This window comes from Sitophilus oryzae, unplaced genomic scaffold (assembly GCF_002938485.1).
Source record: "Sitophilus oryzae breed Bouriz unplaced genomic scaffold, Soryzae_2.0 scaffold_466_pilon_pilon, whole genome shotgun sequence".
In the NCBI taxonomy this organism is placed as follows: domain Eukaryota; kingdom Metazoa; phylum Arthropoda; class Insecta; order Coleoptera; family Curculionidae; genus Sitophilus; species Sitophilus oryzae.
In genome coordinates this window covers 1,244,148-1,266,976 of record NW_022147047.1, presented here as the reverse complement: position 1 = coordinate 1,266,976, position 22,829 = coordinate 1,244,148, and the positions used below count along the sequence as shown (strand labels likewise).

At 32.2% G+C, this 22,829-nt stretch overlaps 4 protein-coding genes across 6 annotated transcripts; 2 read left to right on the top strand and 2 right to left on the bottom strand.

Moving 5' to 3' along the window:
* The first annotated feature begins 512 nt into the window (after nt 1-512).
* Nucleotides 513-8,121, top strand: LOC115886026 (fructose-1,6-bisphosphatase 1). The gene is made up of 5 exons (XM_030905056.1): nt 513-820; nt 2,504-2,648; nt 4,977-5,278; nt 7,532-7,736; nt 7,855-8,121. Exons 1-5 carry the CDS (start codon nt 648-650, stop codon nt 8,044-8,046), a joined length of 1,017 nt encoding a protein of 338 aa, XP_030760916.1. The 5' UTR covers nt 513-647; the 3' UTR covers nt 8,047-8,121.
* Nucleotides 8,122-10,254: 2,133 nt separating this feature from the next.
* Nucleotides 10,255-12,056, bottom strand: LOC115886013. The gene is made up of 2 exons (XM_030905041.1): nt 11,534-12,056; nt 10,255-11,483 (listed from the first exon to the last, which is right to left on the bottom strand). Exon 2 carries the CDS (start codon nt 11,466-11,468, stop codon nt 10,320-10,322), a length of 1,149 nt encoding a protein of 382 aa, XP_030760901.1. The 5' UTR covers nt 11,469-11,483; nt 11,534-12,056; the 3' UTR covers nt 10,255-10,319.
* A 113-nt stretch (nt 12,057-12,169) lies between these two features.
* LOC115886011 (RNA exonuclease 5) lies at nt 12,170-19,631 on the bottom strand. Of its 3 annotated transcripts, none has more exons than XM_030905040.1 (9): nt 19,443-19,631; nt 18,808-19,159; nt 18,606-18,751; nt 18,354-18,553; nt 18,130-18,295; nt 17,896-18,071; nt 17,671-17,781; nt 16,431-16,590; nt 12,170-12,905 (listed from the first exon to the last, which is right to left on the bottom strand). In XM_030905040.1, exons 2-9 carry the CDS (start codon nt 19,132-19,134, stop codon nt 12,260-12,262), a joined length of 1,932 nt encoding a protein of 643 aa, XP_030760900.1. In that variant the 5' UTR covers nt 19,135-19,159; nt 19,443-19,631; the 3' UTR covers nt 12,170-12,259. The 3 variants fall into 3 exon arrangements, with proteins under 3 accessions (XP_030760900.1, XP_030760898.1, XP_030760899.1); XM_030905038.1 differs by lacking the exon at nt 19,443-19,631 and adding an exon at nt 19,258-19,403; XM_030905039.1 differs by lacking the exons at nt 16,431-16,590; nt 19,443-19,631 and adding an exon at nt 19,258-19,403 and having other exon boundaries at nt 17,511-17,781.
* Nucleotides 19,632-19,888: 257 nt separating this feature from the next.
* LOC115886014 (coatomer subunit epsilon-like) lies at nt 19,889-21,093 on the top strand. The gene is made up of 4 exons (XM_030905042.1): nt 19,889-20,056; nt 20,115-20,561; nt 20,615-20,839; nt 20,897-21,093. Exons 1-4 carry the CDS (start codon nt 19,955-19,957, stop codon nt 21,032-21,034), a joined length of 912 nt encoding a protein of 303 aa, XP_030760902.1. The 5' UTR covers nt 19,889-19,954; the 3' UTR covers nt 21,035-21,093.
* Nucleotides 21,094-22,829: the final 1,736 nt, after the last annotated feature.

Genomic DNA, 22,829 nt, shown 5'->3' with positions numbered 1-22,829 from the left:
TTGATTTGATCGTCTTATGTTTTTCGCGTCTTGTCCTGACCGGTTAAAAAATAAAGAATCGTATTTTTAATCATATCTCAATTTTTTCAAATGGAACGAGGGTGGCTAATTAGCATATCTGGAAAATCATTTTTTTTACGAATAACTAGGTACCACAAAGTATTTCGACTCAAATTATATGATCAAATCAAATATCGTATGATCGAAAAAAAAAACGGCGTCCGCTTGGCTTGGAAATAAACATCGATGACGTACCTCATATAATTTTACATGTAAAATGACAGCGATCTTTTTTTTTTTTTTCGATTATATTGTGTCAGCCATTTATATATTTATGAGATGAAACAAAAACCAAATGCTATTAATTACTGAATAGCCCTAAACAATTTTAAACGCACTGTTTAAGTTCCTTTTTAAAATCACATCATTTATCACAATAAATTACTTTTTGAAACGTCCACGTAGAAACCTATACCCTATTTATAAAACGACTGGCCTTGTGTTAAACTCGTTCAGTAAGTATTTACACGACATATCACTAGTTACATTCGTTTACTAATTCGGTTAGTACGATAAGCATTGTTAGTACCGATTTTATTATTTTTCCGTCAGATTTCTTGAATGTGCCATTAAAACACTAGGAAAAAATGAGTAACCACGATCCCCTGGATTCGGACTGCATCACCCTGACGAGATTCGTACTATCGGAACAGAAAAAAGTACCCCAAGCCACGGGAGAACTCACACAACTCCTCAACTCCATTCAAACAGCTGTCAAAGTTATTAGTAGCGCTGTCAGACGGGCGGGAATAACGCAATTGTAAGCCAAAACTTGTATTTTCTTCTGTAATCAAGGGTTATAAACAATTGTCTAATAAACTGTTGTCTGTTAAACGTTTTAAATTAAATGATATCTAATCGTTTGCCTTGTGCAACACAGACTGTGTTGCTTAGAAACAATAACAATAATAACATAATATTATATTTATAACCATAAGATTGTTTATAAAAATTTAATTTATACAGGGTGGTCCGAACTGTATTCCGGAAACTTCGGCAGCATATTCTGCAGATAAAAATAAGTAAAAAAGTTCGTATAAATATATGTTCTAAAATGCTTAGTTTCGGAGATACAGGGTGTAGAAGTTTCAATTTTATATCTATTTTTTCCAAATTATTTCTGAAGTAACGTCAATATTTGGATGAAAATTGGTGTCTTGAGGTTTTTTGACATGAGAAATTTGATTTTTATCTCAATATGACTCCTACTTGTAGGGGGCGCCACCTACATACTTTTTAACTGGTTTGAAGAGTAATAACTTTTCGTCCGTACCTGTATAAAACTATTAAGTAAAAAAATGTACATTTACGGCGTTTTTTACGTAAAAAAGGTCTCTTGGTAAAAATCGCTACGAGTAATAGTTCTCGAGATATTTGGAATCGAAATTATCGATACCTATTATCATTGACATAAATTAAACATGTCAACTAAATAGTTGTTAATAAAATTATATAAGGATTCTTGCCACTTAACTGCTGATATAGAAATTTAATTATACGCTGTGTTTGTCATAATGTGGATCAATCTGCTCTCACTACCGGTTTCGGAGCCCTACTCCATCATCAGGTGAGCTTGGGCAGATCCCTATTACTTTCGTTATTACTCTTCAAAACCGTTAAAACACATGTAGGTGGCGCCCCCTACAAATAGGAGTCACATTGACATCAAAATCAAATTTCACGTGTCAAAAAAACCCCAGATACCAATTTTCATCCAAATATTGACGTTACTTCAGAAATTATTTGGAAAAAGTCGAAATGAAAATGAAACTTCTACTAAACTTCCGGAATACAATTCGGACCACCCTGTATAGGTATAAAAGGTCATTTTTATTACGAATAGAACATATTTTTTTTTTCAAACGTCACAAAACGTCACAAATAATAATAAACCGAGTAATAAACAATTTCAAACCTTGCAAATAATATAAAAATATTTAAAACAGTATTTAAACCTTGTAAGTAATTATGCCAGGTGCGTCTCAAAAGTGGTTTACCCCTATAACTTTTTTATTTTTTCAGATAAAAAAAAACTAATTCTAGTATATGACATAAATTAGGATTGATAGACGTATTCAGTTGTTTTCGGTCACTTCCTGTTTCACCAGAAATGACTACAACTTTTGATTTTTAAATGGCACCCTTGGTATAATTTTGCTTTATTTGATTTTTTTTTGATAATATTTGCTAAGAATAATTTGGCACACACTTATTGGTATTTCGAGTCAAATTGTCGTTTGGTTTGGTTGTAAGAAATTATGCTTTTTTAAATAAAAACTAAAAAAATCATTTTTTTTTTCAAAACATTTTCAATTTTTTTTCGCAAAAAAAATCCTCATAGACGTGTTTCTGGGGTTGAAATATACCACCTCTAAACATATTTGCACTTATTTAAGACTCACCCTTTAGTATAGTTTTCTGATTACTCTATCTCAATTTTCAGGTTTGGTATTGCTGGTCAGACCAATGTACAGGGTGAAGAAGTAAAAAAACTGGACGTGCTTGCCAATGAACTATTCATTAATATGCTCAAGTCATCTTACACAGTAGCGTTGCTGATTTCTGAGGAAAATGAAACAGTAATAGAGGTAAATATAGCCTTGTAAAAAGTTGTAACACTATCAAACAAATTATAGTTATCTTTTCCATAGCAACTGTTAAAATTGCCTTATATCTATCAAAAATAGTAGATAAAATAGTACTTTAACCGCAAGGGTAGATTAAATGATACTTTAACAGCTAGGATGGGTTAAAAACTTTATTTCTTCTCGCACGTTTTTTAATTGCTTCCATTTTTGGAAATTTTTGTATTCCTTTTCGTTATAAACGGAAGTAGTTTGGATATGGCGTTTGTCGTCTCAGCCTGAATATCTGTTGGTAATTTACTTATTTCGTTTTAAGCCATTTCTGGCTCCAATTCAATCAGTAATCGACACGAAAGGGAATTAAAAAATATTGATTCAAAACTGACAACTAAAGAGACAGCTTTATTTATTTGTCAAATTACATAGAAACCAACGCCAACCCAGCACAATATTTTTTCTACTCGTAATAAATTCCTTGAAATAATAATTTCTGAATATTTTTTAAAAAGTAACTCGCTATGGAAAAAATATTGTTTTATACACGACGATAAAATTGCATTATCGTGTCCCGAAATTAATTCAGTCGCGATTTCATCGCTCGTGAATTAATCTATTCGGTCGACGATAAAATACCAGTATATCGTCTTGTATAAAAATAGTTATTTTGTATACAAATACACACACCGGAAAAGTCTAGGGATATTACAATTTTATCCAGGCATCGTCAGTAATTTTATTATTTGCATTTCTGATATAATAAAATTAAAATAAACAAATATTTTACAGGACGTATTGGAAATAAAAATGCGAAATTTACCGAATTTTTCAAATTTACCTTGATTTTTATTGAACTCAAAAAAATACACACTTTTTTTTTATTCTAAACTGTGAATTAAAAGAAAAAGATAAAACCATTTTTACTTAATAAAGGGTATGACCTCCTCTACTGTTCATTACAGCCCTACATCGTCTCTCCATGCTCCTGATCGGGTTGTCGATCTCTTCTTGAGGTACAGCCTGCCACGCTGCATTCACGGCCCGAACCAGATCCCTACGAGTTTCACGAGGCATACCCATTCTCAAAATTCTTCTTTGGACCGCGTCCCATACGTGCTCGATGAGGTTGAGGTCAGGAGATTGTGCCGGCCAGGGTAAGATGTTTAATTGATGAGCATTGATAAACTCACTTACCACTCTGGCTGTATGAGGCCGTGCATTGTCATGCATGAAAATGAAGTTTCTCCCAAAATCATTAGCATAGGTCATAGGTAACAGGACAGGCTCAAGAATTAAATCACGATATGTGATTCCTGTTAGAAACCTTTCAAGAAAAACGAGATCGGTTTTTCGGCCTAACTGGACTCCTCCCAAGACCATAACTGTTCCACCTTGATAAGGGTGCACTTCCTGAACATGATCTAACCGAATAAGATTTCCCGGTTCTCTCCATACCCTAAGTCTTTTCGAATCCGGATGAATTCCAAAGCGTGACTCATCCGTGAAGAGAACATTGGCCCATTGTTCATTCGACCACTGAACATGATCTTGAGCCCACAAATATCGTACTTCTCGATTTCCTCTCGTTAAGGGTTGAGCTCTCCAGGGGCGTCTACTTCTTAAGTTGACCTCTCTTAATCTATTGTGAACAGTGTCAGGACTAACGGTTACATTATGTGTTTCCTGGAGAATTAAACTAAGCTCTGGTGCTGTAAGAGTCGGTCGGCGTCGATCATTTAATTGTAAAAAATGATCTTCCTGAGGGGTAGTAATGCGATGTCGCCCTGTGTGCCTTTCTGCAACATCACCACTTTCACGGTAGCGTGCACTTAATCGCGATATTACACCTTGCCTTGTATTTAATGCTCTAGCTACGTTGATTTGGCGCATTCCAGCTTCGAGCATACCCATGGCCCTTAGCATTTCGTCTCTGTTAAGATGTCTACGCTCCATAATGTAGTTTAATACTAAACAGAGTTATTTGAATGAATTCTGGCCAGTTATCATAAAAAACATAGCCAGTACAGGTTAAATTCGAACAATTGATGGTAGGTGCTTTTTATACATTTGACAAAAAATGCACAAACACTTCTGCAAATATCCCAAATTTAGAAATAACTAGTGTGACTACTTCGTTTCAATCGAAGTAGAAAGAATCGGCCTACAAATATGTGGTTGTTTATTCAAAACATTTATTTTTAACTTTAATAAAATGATATCCCTAGATTTTTCCGGTGTGTGTAGTTATACACCACTTGACACTAATGTTTAGTTGTTTCAATATAAAACACTATACAGTTGCTTTAAAAAAATTATTCCGTTTCCCTGACACAGGTTGATCTAGAAAGACGTGGAAAATACATAGTAGCCTTTGATCCCCTGGATGGATCTTCCAACATTGACTGTCTGGTGTCTATTGGTTCCATCTTCGCCATTATGAAGAAAGAAGACAACAGCATACCTACTCTTAAGGATGCGTTACAACCAGGCACCAAAGTGGTTGCCGCTGGTTACGCACTATATGGTAGTGCTACCATGATGGTGCTGTCACTGGGAAGCAGTGTCAACGGGTTTATGTTGGATCCAACTATTGGGGAATTCGTATTGACTGATAGGGATATGAGAATACCCAACAGGTATAAAAATATTTATTTTCTGTATTAGTTCAAGTTTCTTAAACAATTTTTTCGATATTTGACAAATACTTAATGCTTCTTATTTCTGTTTTTAGGGTTCCGTAGCATATACATAAGATTTTTCTTTTAATTTTTATTACTAAAAGAAACATTAGTCGTTACCTGCAATATAAATTAAGCACTATCGTAATGATTATAGTGTTTTTCAATCAATATTTACTCTACGTTAAACTGTTTAATAATGTACCGTATGATCGAATAAAAACGGCGTCAGCGATGGCTATGAAATGAAGATCGCTGTCATTTTATATGTAATACTAGCGTGTACCAGCGACTTCGTTCGCGTCGAATTAATCATTTGTAATGGTGATGATAAAGCAAAGCAAGAATTTTCCTTAACATACAAACTGAGAAAAAACAGCATGAGAAAAAACAAAATGGCGATATTATTATATAACTTGGTAATATTTGAGGGATAGTTTCATCTCGTTGGAATTTGACTTTCGAAAAATCCGTTTGCCACAAATAAGCTTTTTACGTCAAGCAGTTTAAGCAGAATCGTGGTTAATCAATTACCCAACTTTTTGAAACACCCTGTATGATTTTTTTAAAAATTTCAAAATATGTAAAAAAACCAAATAAATTATGCATGTCCAAGCGTTTTTTAAATAACAAATATTGTAATATTTGAGGGGCGTTTTCACCCCCTTGAAATGTGAGATTCGTGAAACCCCTCCTTATCGAACCTCTACACCCCACAGTTAATCCGTTTGCCAAAAATCAGCTTTAAACGTCAAGCAGTTCAAGCAGAATCGTGATTATTCAAGGGTCATATTTTATGAAACACCCTGTATAAATTTATAAAAAATCTTAAAACATGTAAAACAACAAAATAAAATATAAGTGTTTAAGAGTTTTTTTCCGAAAAACTCACCGGTTTTTAAATAAAAAATATTTTAATATTTGAGGGATAGTTTCACCCCCTTAGAATTCGAGTTTCGAAAAATCCCTTATTCTTATCGAACCTCTACACCCTAAAGTCAATCTGTTTTCCAAAAATCAGCTTTTTACGTCAAGCGCTTTAAGCAGGATCGTGATTAATCAATGACCAGATTTTTCGAAACACCCTGTACACATTTTTAAAAAAAGCTTAAAATATGTAAAAAAACAAAATAAAATATACGTGTTTAAGCGTTTTTCGGAAAGATGACCGTTTTTTAAATAAAAAATATTGTAATATTTGAGGGGTGGTTTCACCCTCTTGGAACTGGAATTTCGAAAAATCCCTTCTTATCGAACCTCTACACCCTAGAATCAACCTGTATGCCAAAATTGAGCTTCTTACGTTGAGTGGTTTGAGCAGGATCGTGATTAATCAGTATGTCAGTCACTTAAGGATTTTATATATTAGTATAGATTATATGGGAAATGTCATCAATCGTCATTTCATAGTCATCGCTGACGCCGTTTTTATTCGATCATACGGTATAAGTTAGATATAAACGGTATTCATTCGTAATATAAAATACAGAGTGCTTAAAATAGTAGAGAAAAATACAAAATCCAGTTTAGACTCTCCCTGTATATTGCTTTTCAGAATTAATTCTTGCTCTGACTTTTAAGCGAAAGAAATAAACTTTACTGAAGAATTTAATTGCTTCGTTTAATATATACAGGGGTATCAAAAATTGCTGGTCGATTTTAAATATTTATTTTACAGAAAAAATTCGTTATTTCAAATACAACACCCTGTATTTTTTTAAATAGATCGAAGCAGATTCAAATGCTCTTTCAAACTATATTACCGTTTCCTATACCTATCTAGCTCAGATTTCGAATAAAGAGCAATTTTTCAATAAAATGACAAGCAACAGTGCTAGTGTTGTCATGGCAAGTTTCTAGTGACAGTTAGTAGCTATTTTCAAAATCGAAATTAGTTTATGGACTTATTTAAATAAGTGGAATCGGATCCACATGTTGTTATAAACAATAAATTTTATTTTTACGTTTACTTTATTACCCACATGTTTTTTGAAACACTCTGAATATGCGTATATTAAAAACAAATGGTATGTGGTGTGTTTCTCTAATCTTGAAGAGGACAATTTACTAATTACACTTAAAAAGGATCAATAATTTAACAAATTCAAGTCTCATTCCATAATAGAAAAAATTATGAGACGCATTTCTTTAAAAAAGTAGATGTGCTTAAATATTTCTCGAATTTAATTGTATTTCTATTTTCTATTACAGAGGTAAAATATATGCAATAAATGAAGGATACACTCATCAATGGGAACCAGCAATAAAGGAATACGTGCAAAATAAGAAAGACCCATCAAAGGGCAAGACTTACAACGCAAGGTACGTTGGTTCCATGGTTGCTGATGTCCACAGAACCATCAAATATGGAGGTATATTTATTTACCCTGCCACTACATCGTCTCCCAAAGGAAAGGTAACAGTTTAAAAAATATTTCATTTATAATAACTAAAAATCTTGGAATTACTAATAATTATTATTAGCTTTAATTTATCTAAAAGTTTCTATGCTTAAAAGTGTTTCTTTTCTACAGCTTCGCTTACTCTATGAATGCATCCCTATGGCACATATAGTTCAAACAGCTGGAGGATCAGCATCAAATGGAAAAATACCAATTTTGGAAATTCAGCCACAAGCAATACATGAAAGATCACCCATATTTTTAGGCTCTAAAGAAGATGTGGAGGAAATACTAGAAATAATTAAAAAACATGAAAAATCATAGACTCCCCGATAGATAAATAAAAGACTGGAATTAGAATTTAATATTTAATGTTAGAACAAAAAATTTTTAAAAACATATATTTGTTATTGACTTTAATGTAATTAATTGAAAAACTTGAAAAGAATCCATCTAGATGGAAAGGAAATACTGCCATCACAGGAAGTGAAATATCTGGGAATAACCCTGGATAGTAAACTTCTCTGGAACAGGCATATTAAGAACATTACCAGCAAAGCCACAAAGGCTCTCATTATATGCAGAAGACTGGCGGGAAATAGGTGGGGCTGCGTCCCTAACATTTTGTGCTGGGTGTATACCATGATAGTAAGACCCATGATTACTTATGGAGCAGTTGCTTGGTATACAAAACTAGAGCAACGTACAGCAAGGCAAAACCTGTGCAAAGTACAGAGACTGGCATGTATCTGCATCACAGGTGCCATGAGAACATGTCCAACAGCACTGCATATTGTCGTCGGTAGTTGTGCCAATGCGACAATGATTAGAATGGTATTGTATCACAAAATCATAAATATTTAAAAAAGTTTAAAGTGGTAAACGCGGTAAACCGTAACCCTTAATCAAATTCACCTTTATTTTAATCGTAGAAACTAAAAATCTAATAATATACAGGGTGATATTTAAAAAACTAAAACTTTGATAGTTTTTCTTTATTTGGGACACTCTGTACGTTTTGAAAATAATTTTGAATTGTAGCTTTAGTAGTCCTTCAACAATCTTCTAAAAATCGAATCATTTGGCTATTAATACTCCGTGAAATAAAGCATTAAAATTGTTATTGTATTATCACAAAATCATAAATATTTAAAAAACGGCAAGTTTAAAGTGGTAAACGCGGTAAACCGTAACCCTTAATCAAATTCACCTTGATTTTAACGGTAGAAACTAATAATCTAATAATATACAGGGTGATATTTAAAAAAAATAAAACTTCGATAGTTTTTCTTTATTTGGGACACTCTGTACTTTTTGAAAATAATTTTGAATTGTAGCTTTAGTAGTCTTTCAACAATTTTCTAAAAATCCAATCATTTGGCTACAATACCTCGTGTCGAATGATTAGAATGGTTACTGACGGAAACAGTACTGGGAGAATTTTCAGGTCAGGGGCTTGGAACACCCTCAAAAAGAAAATTTCACTTCTCCTTCAACTCCCAGTGGATGACATACCAAGAATTTACAACTTTGAGAAACACCTCACTGTAGTATTGAGTAATAAAAAGGATTGGAAGAAAGAAACGCTTACTCAGCATATAAAAGACCATACCATCACGTGGTATACTGATGCTTCCAAAACTAAAGCAGGGACAGGGATAGGAGTATTTGGGCCGAAAACTGAATAATCCGAACCAATGGGCACCTACCCCAGTATCCTTCAGGCAGAAATTTGCGCTATCGAAAGATGCGTACAATTTATCTTAGATAGGAACTATCGAAAACAGGAAATTGCCATTCTATCCGATAGTCAAGCAGCACTTAACGTGATCAACTCAGTAACCATCAATTCGAAGTTGGTCAAAGAATGCCTAGAGAAGCTCAACAAGTTAGGCAAAGAAAATAAAGTCCTCATACTCTGGGTGCCTGCTCACCAAGGGATGGAAGGCAATGAAAAAGCAAATGATCTAGCTAGAAAAGGAGCGAACACTCCACTAACTGAACCAGAACCGTTCTGTTTTCCAAACGGGAACCAACTGAAAGCGGAACTGAAGAATCTGGAAGACTCCATCCGTAACTTGGAATGGGTGTCCTCTAACGGTCTAAGACACTCGAAAAAGTTCCTTAGAACTTATGACCGAGAAAAATCAAAGGTTTTCCTTGATTTTAGTAAAAACAATCTTCGGATTGTCACGGGGTTTCTAACAGGACACTGTCTCCTCAACGAACACCTCAGTAAGCTGAAACTGAGAAACAACGGCGAATGCAGATTTTGTGGGGAAAATGGGGAACACCAGAACACCTTATCACTGAGTGCGCCGAGATGACGACCATTCGTGCCATGAACCTTGGTACGTCTGATGTCGAGGATGGAGAGCTGGCCTCTGTGGAGCCGTCTCAGATACTGGCTTTTCTTAAAGCACTGAGACTGTATGATGAGTTATACCTCGTTATAACTCACGAAAGGGGAACACACAATAGATCTATAAGGTCGCGGTGATTAACTCCCCTCCTAAACATTCTACATTAATGTAATAAAAAATAAAAGAAATTTTTAGCATATAAAAAATATAATTTATTAAGCAAAAAACATTTATTTACAATAATGGTACAGCTAACATATTATCACTTTCTGAAGCTGTTACATCCAACACAAGCTTCAATTCCTCAAACAAATGGTTCATATGTTCATCCGATCCTTCTAATTGTGACAAGACATCAGAATATTTCTTAGAAAGCTGCTCTATAGTTTTCAGAGTCGTCCCAATAAAACTTTTGGTTGGTTCGCATAGTTCCAATGATCTTTTTTCCAACAATACTGACAATCCACGAAAAAATTGTATTAAATCCAGCTGACGAGTGTTCTGAAGAATGTGTTCAATATCTTTAGGCACTTGCAATGAATCTTCATTGTGTTCCAGTAATAAATCTGTACCGCTGAGGCATTTTAACAGTTGCTCACAATGAGAAAAAAGGTTTTTCATTTCAACAATTTTCTGAACTTCGGCTTTAATCACAAGTAATTTTTCTTCCAGACTTTCCGAAGAAGGATATGAAGGATGTTTCAAATCAAAATCAGTTTGAATAGTTTTGAAATTCTCTTGAGCTAAATGTATATCTTTGTTCAACTTTGTTAAGGATTTTGTAATTTCTTCACCTTTGTTTTTCATCCCTTCGAATTTTTCATCAAAGTTTTTTATAATTTCCTTAGATTCACTCTCGATGTTTGATACCAAAGTACTCAAGTGTTTTAATTGTGTTTTAACCATGCCGGGAAACACTTTATTATTTGGTTTTATAGGATATAATAACCCTGTCAGATCGGAATTTTCAAGATGTTTATATATCGCGAACTGAGATACTTTCAACATGAATTTAGCAAACCGATATCCACCAGGTGATATAAGAGTCGAAGCCTGACACGTAGGTATATGGGCATAGGGATATATTGAATTTATTTCGTTAATATAAGCGATAACTTCATTACGAAACCTTACTTCGCATTTTACGTCGTGAATGGGCCAGCTTGTGAGTCTCTGTTTAGTGATTTCCGGGTGTATACTATTTAAAAGATAGTGAATCACTTGAAAGAATGCGGCTTTGTTGTTCTTCACAAACATATCCTTACGAAACACCGCATCGAAATCCTTGCTAGTCGGGTAAAAATGCGATAAAAGCACTAAGTTGTTGTATAGGTTTTCATGAACTTTATGTTCCATTTCCTTGTGTTGCTTAAATAGGTCCATAGTGTTTGTTTTAATCTAAAATAACACGTTATTGGCATAGATCTAAAATTTTATTTAAACCTTACCTAAACAAGCTTTATACCCTAAAATAATTAAACACTCTAAAATTAAAGACAATTTATAAATAATTAAACAATATCATTAAACTTTCGAGCAGTTTTTTTTAATGTTATGAAATTTAAAAGTGACATTTAAAAACGTTTTTCATTGACAATTGGCTATCTTTTTCTAATGCTATATGAAATGAGACAGAAAATAAAATTGACGCGACATCTGTATTATAGAGGCTGTACTAATACTAATGTTGCCCTCTATGAAAGATTGTCTAAAGAGAGGTGATTATTTAGTTGCTTCCTGCATAAATTCATTTTACAGTTTCCTATAAAATTAATTTATATTAAAAACAAACTTACATTTAAATAAAGTGACAAAATAACTAGAAATATATTTGTAAAATTTGTATTTAAGTAATTTAATAATTATATCTCTATTTAGAGTAAATTATTGGAATAAAATACATTTTCTCGATAGTGGCGTCATCTATGGGAATGGAACAGTAGTGAAGGAAAGATTATGTGACATCTATACGACACCGCTGTAAGGTAGGCTATATAGATTTCTATATCAATAGAAATAATTTTATGAATTCCTATTAATAAAATTGATAAAATCTCATATAAAATAAAATCAAATTCCACTCAAACAGAAAGAAAACAATGTTTTATTTCAAGAAATTGACGTGATATATAAATAAAAATGGAAAGACCTATGCAATTACCATATCCTTCGCTCTATACAATCCATTCCTGTTTCAAATGCAAAAAACACAACCCGTTGCCGCCGTTTTTCTGTCCGCTGAACATCACCCCGACCAGAGACGGTAAGTTTGACGCAGAGTGCACTTTGGACACCCACTTATCGATAGTTTTAAATATTTTCTCCTTGTTCGAGCTGCTCTCGTCAATCTTGTCACTGGCGATCCTCAAATGAGCGATGTTTAATTGATGCTCGTTGATCGTGGAGCACAAATGTTCCACCACCTGTTTATTCGAATCCTTCCTCGTGCAATTAATGTTTTTCAACGGTTTCGAAGTGTCCTTATCGATATAATATCGATATTTATTAGCTATATCGTCCACGGCAACGATATTAGCGGTATTTCCGCTTTTGGTGCACTGTTTTAGCATGCTGGTTGCATAATTGGCGGTTCCCATGTCTGGATAGGCCCTCTGTCGGCTACGGACCGAACTCATGACCGCGTCGCCGAAAAATAAGTGTTTTCCAAGCTTTAATTGGGCTAGTTTCATACAAGCCAAACTGTCTTCGGAACTGCAATGGCCTTGGTGGCCAGCCTGGATTTTCTCGTCTAGGAATTCTCTAGCCAAGGTTTGCAGTTTCGTTTTTCTGATTCTGTCGCCGGTTATGTTATAGATCACACTGAAAAACATAATTTTTTTATATACTTTCCCCAAATATTTCATATACAAAGTTATTCACCTCATTCGACACAGAGTATTGTAGCCAAATAATTGGATTTTTAGAAATAGTGAGTGATGGGATCCTTGGAGGACTACTTAAAACTACAATTTAAAATTATTTTCATGAGATACAGAGTGTCCTAAATAAATAAAAAATATCTAAGTTATATTTTTTTAAATGGAAAACCCTATACACCTAAATAATATACCCTGTATATTATTACATTTCTAGTTTCTACAATTAAAATAAAGGTAGATTTAATTAAGGTTTACCGTTTTTTTTAATCTTAATGTTTTTTAAATATTTACGATTTTGTGAAAATACAGTAAAAATTTTAATGCTTCATTTCTCTAGACGAATTTAAGTTTTTAAAACCAAATACTGTCCTGAAATTTTTGTATTTACTAAATTTTGTGTTGCAATAATCAAAATAATACTACCTTATACAGAGTGTCCAAAAATGAATTTTGAATATTACTAGTTTAAACGGCAATTACTTGTTTAATTTAAATGGAACATCCTGTATATTTTACAAGAATCAGATGCAGGGTTTAATTGTATTATACCATTTTTTACCTATCTCTTCATCGCTTATTTATAACTTATAACAGAGACGTTCACATTCATAACTTATTATTATATTGATTTCTGAAATTCTTTTCAAATTCACATTTACTTAGAATAATTTATTAACTAACACAATTAAGTATGTAATTAATTAATATTTGGGCGGAAATAATGGTGGTGTATTTAATTAGTATACCCTTTTACAAACATTTAAATAGTTTTCTGTTTATAAACAAGGGGGCTAGTAATATTATCGGTTTTAGCACCTGTACAGGGTGGGTCAAATTCGACGCTTTTAAATGGAAACATCCTTTTCTATAAGAGATGAGACGAAAACGAAAACTAATATCGGTGTCTGGAGCTCAATTTTCATCAAAAACATGATGGTGAAAACCGCACATCAATATCTGTTACCGTTTCGGAGTTACGGGGTGTTTTTTTCAAAAATATGCATTAAAATACAAAAAAATGAATTTTGTATGTGTATTAGACAGTGTGGTAAAGAGTAACACCTTATAAATTTTATTTCATTTTTGGACAAATGCTTATTTACAGGGTGGCCCATCGAAAATGTTCCGCAAGGCATAACAGCCAGGGTATTTTTTTTTTCGAAAAATCCAAAAATACGTCAATTCTGTTTGTGAGGGGGACAAGTTTTGCCCCCAAAATGATTGCAAAATCTTCAACCCTCTAAGCGGGGGTGTCATCCCCCAACTTTTTTCAAATGGGAAGGGGGGTCAAGTGGCGTCGCAATGAAAAGGGCCTTCTATTCTCTATATTTCCCCGCCTCATTTTTAAAAATCGGTCGAGTCGTTTTGAAAATATGAAAGTCTGAAATTTGAAAAGTATTTTTTGCAAAAAACGCATAAATTGAATTAATTAAAAAAAACTTATCTTATTAATAAAGAAAATGCTGAAAATGTTGCCCGTCAACCTCCATACAGTAATACAAATTATTTTCAACCCGTTCTAGAACATTCTGAAGAACTTGCGGAGTCACTTCGCAACAAACATCAATAATTCGTCTCCGCAGGTCTTCTAATGAGGCGGGTGGAGTGCTATACACTTTACTTTTTATGTGTCTCCATAGAAAAAAGTTTATAGGAGTCAAGTCGGGTGACCGGGGAGGCCACTCAATTGCACCCCTTCGTCCTATCCACCGAACGGGAAAGTTATTGTTTAAATAATTACGCACATTTTGAGAGTAATGTGGAGGTGCACCGTCTTGTTGAAATATTAGTTCCGCTTCAACGTATCCAGGATTGTTCTCTATGATGTCAGTTAGGGCTGGGTCGATGGTATTTTCCAGTAAATCCAAGTACATATCACCTGTTAGATTTCCAGGAAGAAAAAAAGGATTCACAATAGAATTTCTAAAAATACCAAACCACACGTTCAATTTCTTAGGGTTTCGTATGTGCACCTCGTGAAAAACCCTGGGGTTGCCCTCAGCCCAGTACCGGCAGTTGTGCCGATTAACTACACCTTTCAAAAAGAAAGTACACTCTACCTAACCTGATCGTTCAATCTTGTGACAAGTGAAAAAATGCGTAGACATCTAGAAATAATAAGAAAAAACAGCAAATTGGTCAAAGGAATTTATCCTTATCATTTACTCTGATAAATGTTTAAATAAACTTTTCAAATTTCAATCCTTCATATTTTCTCAATGACTCGACCGATTTTCAAAAACGAAGGGGAAAGTATAGAGAATAGAAAGCCCTTTTCAAAGCGGTACCACTTGACCCCCCTTCCCATTTGAAAAAAATTGGGGGATGACACCCCCGCTTAGAGGGTTGAAGATTTTGCAATCATTTTTGGGGCAAAAATTGTCCCCCTCACAAACAAAATTGACGTGTTTTTGAATTTTCTGGAAAAAAATTACCCTGGCTGTTATGCCTTGCGGAACGTTTTCGATGGGCCACCCTGTATAACAATAGTCTGTTACAAAGATTTGAATAGTTTTCTTTTTATAAACAAAGGGGCTAGTAATATTATCGGTTTTAGCACCTCTACATTTTGTATATTTGTTGCGTTAAAAAAAAATCTAAAATGTCAATATTCTATGGGTATATTAAAATGAGGTCTAAATTATAAGAAAATGCATTTTCTATGAAAACTTGAAGACATAGTTGAAAATGTTATAATACAATTTCATAGACAATTAAATTGTGCATCTGATTCACGTAAAATATACAGGGTGTTTGATTTAAATTAAACAAGTTATTGCTGTTAAAACTAGTAATTATTTAATACAAATTTTTAGGCACTCTATATAAGGTAGTATTATTTTTATTACTGCAACACAAAATTTAGGAAATCGAAAAGTCCAATTCGGACTATAGTATGACTTTTTTTGAAACTTTAGTTTGGGAGATATAAATTTAATCGGACCTCTTAAAAAAAAATTTTCAGAAACTCTATGAGATAAGAGTTTACCAAAAATGTTTTTTATACCTACTACTGGGTAAATGAATTTGTAGATATAGTATGACTTTTTTGGAAACTTTAGTACAATATTAGGTTTTAAAAACTTAAATGAAGCATTAAAATTTAAAATTGTTACTGCATTTTCAAATAATTAAAAAAAAAACGGTAAATTTAAAGTGCGGTAACCCTTGATCAAATTTACCTTTATTTTCATTGTAGAAACTATAAATGTAATAATACACAGAGTGTTATATTTATAAAAAATACATCTTTGATATTTTTTATTTGTTTAGGACACTCTGTACCTTTTGAAAATAATTTTAAATTGTAGCTTTACTAGTCCCCCAACAATCCCATTAATCACAATGTCTAAAAATCTAATCATTTGGCTACAAGACTGCGTGTCGAATGAGGTAAATACCCCGTAAAAAATAATTTGCAGGCGCATTCACCATTTTGTCAAGACAAAAAATTCAAAACTCTCACCTTGTATCTATAACATATGGGTGCATCATTTTCAAGGCATGTAAATCGTTGGACAGAGACTGTCCAACTAAAATAGCATCGTCCGGTATCAGTTCACTTAACTCATCTTGCACGTCCCTCAATTTTTTCGTTACATTTCTCAACATTTTTGAATTTATACCAGAAAACCTCGTTAAATAATCAACGATCTTGTTTTCCGGCTTTACTAGACTATCGTATTTTTAAAAGAATTATACTTAAACCATTAAATTTTACGTAAAAAGGTGCTTAGGAAATGTTTTCATAAAAATACAAAATTTTCCATAGCAAAAAAGTTACAGCGATTTATTAAAAATGCATATTTTAGAACAACACCCCGTAACTCCGAAACGGTAACAGACATCGATATGCGGTTTTCACCATCATGTTTTTGACAAAAATTGAGCTCCAACACACATTCCATGGGTATATTGATAAATAAATTATAAAAAAATGCATTTTCAAGAAAACTTACAAGATAGGTAAAAATGGTATAATATAATTTCATAGATAATTAAATTGGGCATCTGATTGATGTAAAATATAGAGGGTGTTCCATTTAAATTACACAAGTTATTGCCATTTAAAGCTAGTAATTATTTAATGAAATTTTTTAGACACAAAATTTAGCAAACAGAAAAACTCCAGTACAATATTTGGTTTTAAAAACTCAAATATGCCTAGAGAAATAAAGCATTAAAATTGTTATTGTATCACAAAATCATAAATATTTAAAAAACGGTAAGTTTAAAGTGGTAAACGCGGTAAACCGTAACCCTTAATCAAATTCACCTTTATTTTAATCGTAGAAACTAAAAATCTAATAATATACAGGGTGATATTTAAAAAACTAAAACTTTGATAGTTTTTCTTTATTTGGGACATTCTGTACGTTTTGAAAATAATTTTGAATTGTAGCTTTAGTAGTCTTTCAACAATTTTCTAAAAATCCAATCATTTGGCTACAATACCTCGTGTCGAATGAGGTGAATACCCCTCATATAAAAATAATTTGCAGGCGCATTCACCATTTTATCAAGACAAAAAATTCAAAATTCTCACCTTGTATCAATAACATATGGATGCATCATTTTTAAGGCATGTAAATCGTTAGACAAAGACTGTCCAACCAAAATAGCATCGTCCGGTATCAGTTCACTTAACTCATCTTGCACGTCCCTCAATTTTTTCGTTACATTTCTCAACATTTTTGAATTTATACCAGAAAACCTCGTTAAATAATCAACGATCTTGTTTTCCGGCTTTACTAGACTATCGTATATGACCTCGTGTTTTTCGTTGACAACTGATACCCTGGTTAATTCCAAATCGCCTAAAATATATTAATAAATCCATTTACAGTTTTTTTTTTAATAAAAACTCTTTCACCATTTTGTCAATAGAAAAATCCAAAAACGCTCAGAAAATAAAAAACGTATGTACATACCTGTTTCAGTTTTACACATTTCACAATCGATAGCTATCAGTGGACTATGAGGACTAACATGTTTATATTTCTTTTTTGTCAGTCTATAACCAGAATATTTTCTTTCTGCCAAACCTTTAATGGGCAAAGGAAAATTTTCTTCAATCATTTGCCAGCCAGATAACAATAAATGCGTTCTAAAATATATAATTAAACATAAAATAAGAAAATAAAGAATAATAGATAAAATACAACCTTGGAAATTTGTCTGACGATGGTAAACCATCAATTTGGGCCTTTGTGCTTTGATCATCCGAATCAATAGGAAAGAAATTATTTACAGTGTTGAATACTTCGCCACATAGTTTTGTAGCTTCTTCTAATGTTCCATATTCAGTTACCAATTTACGCATTTGAGTGGCTGAACAAAAAAATTGTAATAAAAAAATTAAAAAACAAGATTTCTATAAACTAAGTACCTGATAGGGGAACCATAGACAATTCTTGTACAATGTCATCATTGTAAGAATGAGGACTAACCACCTCAATTTTATGGTAAAAATTCGACTTCATAAACTCAAATTGACTTTGAAAAGCTTCATAATGATACAAAGATATATTTTCAATGATTAACATTGTTACATTCATTAATTTATTGTACTTCTCTAAACCACACCATCTAAAACACAAATACTTGTATAATTGTATCAATTTAAATTATCACGCAATACCTGGCTGGTGAATATGGTGAATGCACTCCCACTTGAGAATACATAATTAAATGCTGAATATCTGATAAAAACAAGGGACATCTGCTTTCTAAATCAACGGCTAGACTGGCATTTTTACCAACATCCCTTAGATAAAGCTTTGGGGCCTATAACAAAATTCTTTTATACAAAAATTTCTATTCTATATATATTATTCACACACCTGTCTAATTTTGGAAGTTTTCTCCCTAAGCATTTTTTTAAGTTCTGCAAGTTCTATGCCTTGTAATTTTGGTTTTCCTGAAGGACCCAACTCTATTTCCTCAGTTTTGAGTTTTTTCTTAGGGGAAGGATCAATTTCTGTTATACCCTCGGTGTTTATCGTGCACACAATATCTTCCTGAGCATCAGGATGTTCAGTTTTATTGTTTTTGTTTTTCTGTCTATCGTATTCATTAAGTTTAACTATATCTAACAATGCAGCCATTTTTTTCTTTTTATTTTCGATTCTCTGTTTTCTCTTTACACTTATTTCTATATCTCCAGTCATACTCTTTCCATAAATAAGCCAATAACTGAAAAAAAATAATGTCATTGATAAGCAAATTAGAATTAGCAAACTAAGCAATGATTAACTTGCATAAGATGCATAAAACTGATAAGGGTCTCTTACCAAAAAGTTATACTAGATATTAGAATAATGTATAGTGATAAAAAAGTTCTGGTCACATTAAAAATAATTTTTAGATGGTCTCGTAACATGCCCTGCTTTGTTTTGCAAAATTTTAAATGTTATTAAGACAGAAATTAAGGTTATTCAACTAATTATGACGGGAGTTGTCTAGATTTTTGCCTTACCATATTAATGATTTTAATAACTACATGCTGAGCATAAATTACCCAGAAAAATAATATTATAAACTAATTCTTCAAATAAATAGTAAGGAATAACAATTTTAAAACTTTATAAAATGTTTATACAAATAAAAAAACAAGCACTTTACACTGTAAATATCTTAGGTTAGAAAATGAATATGAAGCGTAGACTCTATCAAAGACCTACGGGAATTCATTAGAACTACTAATATCATTGTTTAACAAAAACATCAATTATTCTAAAATATTTTGAATTTTCTTACTAGAGTTTTCAAGAGCAATTAGTAGTAATAATAACCGTTGATTAATATAGTATTACTGTTAATTTAAAATATATTAATCATATAAATATATGATTCAATTCTTTGAAAGTGGGAGTTTGTCTTGCTTGATGCAGCAAGTGTCATTAAAATTATTCTAACTTCTAACCTAACTTTTCATCCTTTTGACGTTTATGTTTTGGGCCACGTAAATATTTTTAAAATAGGATTGAAATGGCCCCACACCAAGAAATAGACGAGCTCTTTGATGTAAAAGTTCATTTTTACATTGGAAATTATCAGCAGTGCATTAACGAGGCTGCCAAAATACGAAAGGTACGAATTCTAGATCATTATTCGTTCTGAACGCATCTAACCGCCTAACTTTTTTTAGCCATCGTCTCCCGAGATAGCTATTCAGCGAGATATCTTTACTTATCGGTCTTACATCGCTCAGAATAAGTTTCTTGTAGTTTTGGATGAAATCAATCCTAATTCACCCTCAGAAATTCAACCTTTGAAGATTCTTGCCGAATATCTGCATGGAAAATCGAACAAATCGACACTACTGGATCAACTAAACCAGAAAATTGACACGACCGCTCATAACGAAACGTTGGTTATCGTTGCTGGAACCATTTTTATCAACGAAGGCAATTTTGATGGGGCCTATAGATATTTACATGCTTCAGAAAGCTTGGAATGTATGGCTCTGATAATTGAAATCTTACTAAAGTTGGACAGGATCGATTTGGCGTTGAAAAAACTGAAAGAAATGCAAGAAAAAGACGATGATGCTATTTTAACTCAACTGGCACAAGCTTGGGTTCATAGTTCTATGGTAATTTACATTTTTATTCTATTGTATTAAAATTAATAAACTTTTGTTTATAGGGAGGTGAAAAACTACAAGATGCCTATTATATCTATCAGGAACTGGTTGATAAATATGGTTCAACGCCTCTTTTACTGAATGGTCAAGCTGTAACTTTTCTGGGACAAGGGAAATATGAAGAAGCTGAAGCAGCACTTCAGGAAGCTTTAACCAAAGACTCTAAGAATGCAGATACTTTAATAAACCTCATTACATTGCAAAGGCATTTGGAAAAAGGACCTGAAGTATATTTTCTTTGCATATATAAGTACTAAAAATGTTTTAACTCACGTATTTTGCAGTTTGCAAATAGGTATTTGTCACAGTTGAAAGATGCCCATCCAGAACATGCCTTTATAAAGGACTTAAAGCAAAAAGAGAGTGATTTTGCAAGGATATGTCAACAGTATGGGCCATCCAACACAGCCATTCCTGCTTAGAGTTAAGATTTTTGTTAATGTATTATTAAAATAAAATTGTATCTACTTTGTAATAAAAATAGTTTTAATCCAAAATACCTACATAGATTTTTTATTTTGAAAATATCAGTTTTTATTAATTAAGATTAGACATCTCTTTTGTGAAACATTTGTCATTCTTTTTAATCATACACATCTGAATGTATGTAAAATAATTAGAAACAATATAGTCATTCATATACAGGGTTATTCACCTCATACGACACGGAATATTGTAGCCATATGAATAGATTTTTAGAAATTGTGAGTAATGGGTTCGTTGGAGGACTATTAAAGCTACAATTTAAAATTATTTTCACAAGGTATAGAGTGTTCCAAATAAAGAAAAAATATCAAAGTTGTATTTTTTTAATTGGAACACCCTGTATATTATTACATTTTTAGTTTTTACAATTAAAATAAAGGTAAATTTGATTAAGGTTTACCGCACTTTAATCTTACCGTTTTTGAAATATTTACCATTTTGTGAAAATGTAGTAGCTATCAATTTTAATTCTTCATTTCTCTAGACGTATTTAAGTTTTTAAAACCAAATATTGTGCTGACGTTTTTCTATTTACTAAATTTTATCAGAGATTTTATGTAGTACTAATAAAAATAATGCTACTTTATACAGAGTATCTAAAACTTTATATTAAAAAATAATTACTAGCTTATTTAAACGGCATTAACTTGTTTAATTTAAATGGAACTCCCTGTATATTTTACGTAAATTAGATGCATAATTTAATTGTCTATTAAATTGTATTGAACCATTTTTTACCTATCTCTTCAAGTTTTCGTAGAAAATGCATTTTTATATAATTTAGACCTCATTTATCAAGCAACAATTGTACAAAATGTACAGGTTCTAAAACCGACAATATATTACTATCCCATTTGTATACAAAAACAAAATTATTTAAATCTGTGTAAAAGAGTAACCAATTAAATATACCGCTATTATTTCCGCCCGAATATTAATTAATTACATACTTAATTGCGTTAGTTAATTAAATTGTTCTAAATAAATGTGGATTTGAATCAGAAATCAACATAATAATAAGCTATGAATATGAACGTCGGTGTTATAAATAAGCATTCGTCAAAAAGTGAAATAAAATTAATAAGGTGTTACTTTTTACCACATTGTGTAATACACATACAAAATTCAGTTTTTTTAATATTTGGAACAAAATTATTAATCAACGCAAACAGTCAATTAATGTAGTTCGAATACTGGAATCATATTAATTGGTCCTCTCCAAAATTAAAAGGTATATGGGTATTTCGCCACTGCAAGAAAATCTACAAAGTAAAATAGTTATTTTTTGTAAACACTGCTGCGTTATAATCCAACGGAAACTACTTGTCAGTAGTTATATAGGTGGTAAATAACTATTTTATTTTGTAGATTTTTTTATAAATTGTTCCCCTTTTACAAATACTTAAACATTTTTTTTATTATTTTTTTAATGAAATAAGCGAACTATAGAGACAATATTAGTATCTATATACTCTTCGAAAATTTGTTACATCTTTAAAAATAATCTAAAATGTCAATGTTCCATGGATACATTGATAAATGATGTCTAAATTATAAGAAAATGCATTTTTTACGAAAACTTGAAGGGATAGGTAAAGAATGGTATAATTAAATTTGAGAGGCAATTAAATTGTGCATCTCATTCTAGTAAAATAAAGAGGGTGTTCCATTTAAATTAAACAAGTTATTGCCGTTTAAAGTTTTGAAAAAAATAAATAAAAGTAATTATTT

Coding starts and splice junctions, on each gene's coding strand:
- LOC115886011 (XM_030905039.1), bottom strand. CDS start 19,346: ATGTTACGAGACCATCTAAAAATTATTTTTAATGTGACCAGAACTTTT. Junction 18,752..18,807: donor AAACTTCCAAAATTAGACAG/GTGTGTGAATAA, acceptor ATTTTGTTATAG/GCCCCAAAGCTTTATCTAAG. Junction 17,782..17,895: donor AATGTGTAAAACTGAAACAG/GTATGTACATAC, acceptor AATATATTTTAG/GCGATTTGGAATTAACCAGG.
- LOC115886013 (XM_030905041.1), bottom strand. CDS start 11,468: ATGGACCTATTTAAGCAACACAAGGAAATGGAACATAAAGTTCATGAA.
- LOC115886014 (XM_030905042.1), top strand. CDS start 19,955: ATGGCCCCACACCAAGAAATAGACGAGCTCTTTGATGTAAAAGTTCAT. Junction 20,057..20,114: donor AGGCTGCCAAAATACGAAAG/GTACGAATTCTA, acceptor AACTTTTTTTAG/CCATCGTCTCCCGAGATAGC. Junction 20,840..20,896: donor ATTTGGAAAAAGGACCTGAA/GTATATTTTCTT, acceptor CGTATTTTGCAG/TTTGCAAATAGGTATTTGTC.
- LOC115886026 (XM_030905056.1), top strand. CDS start 648: ATGAGTAACCACGATCCCCTGGATTCGGACTGCATCACCCTGACGAGA. Junction 2,649..4,976: donor AAAATGAAACAGTAATAGAG/GTAAATATAGCC, acceptor TCCCTGACACAG/GTTGATCTAGAAAGACGTGG. Junction 7,737..7,854: donor CATCGTCTCCCAAAGGAAAG/GTAACAGTTTAA, acceptor TCTTTTCTACAG/CTTCGCTTACTCTATGAATG.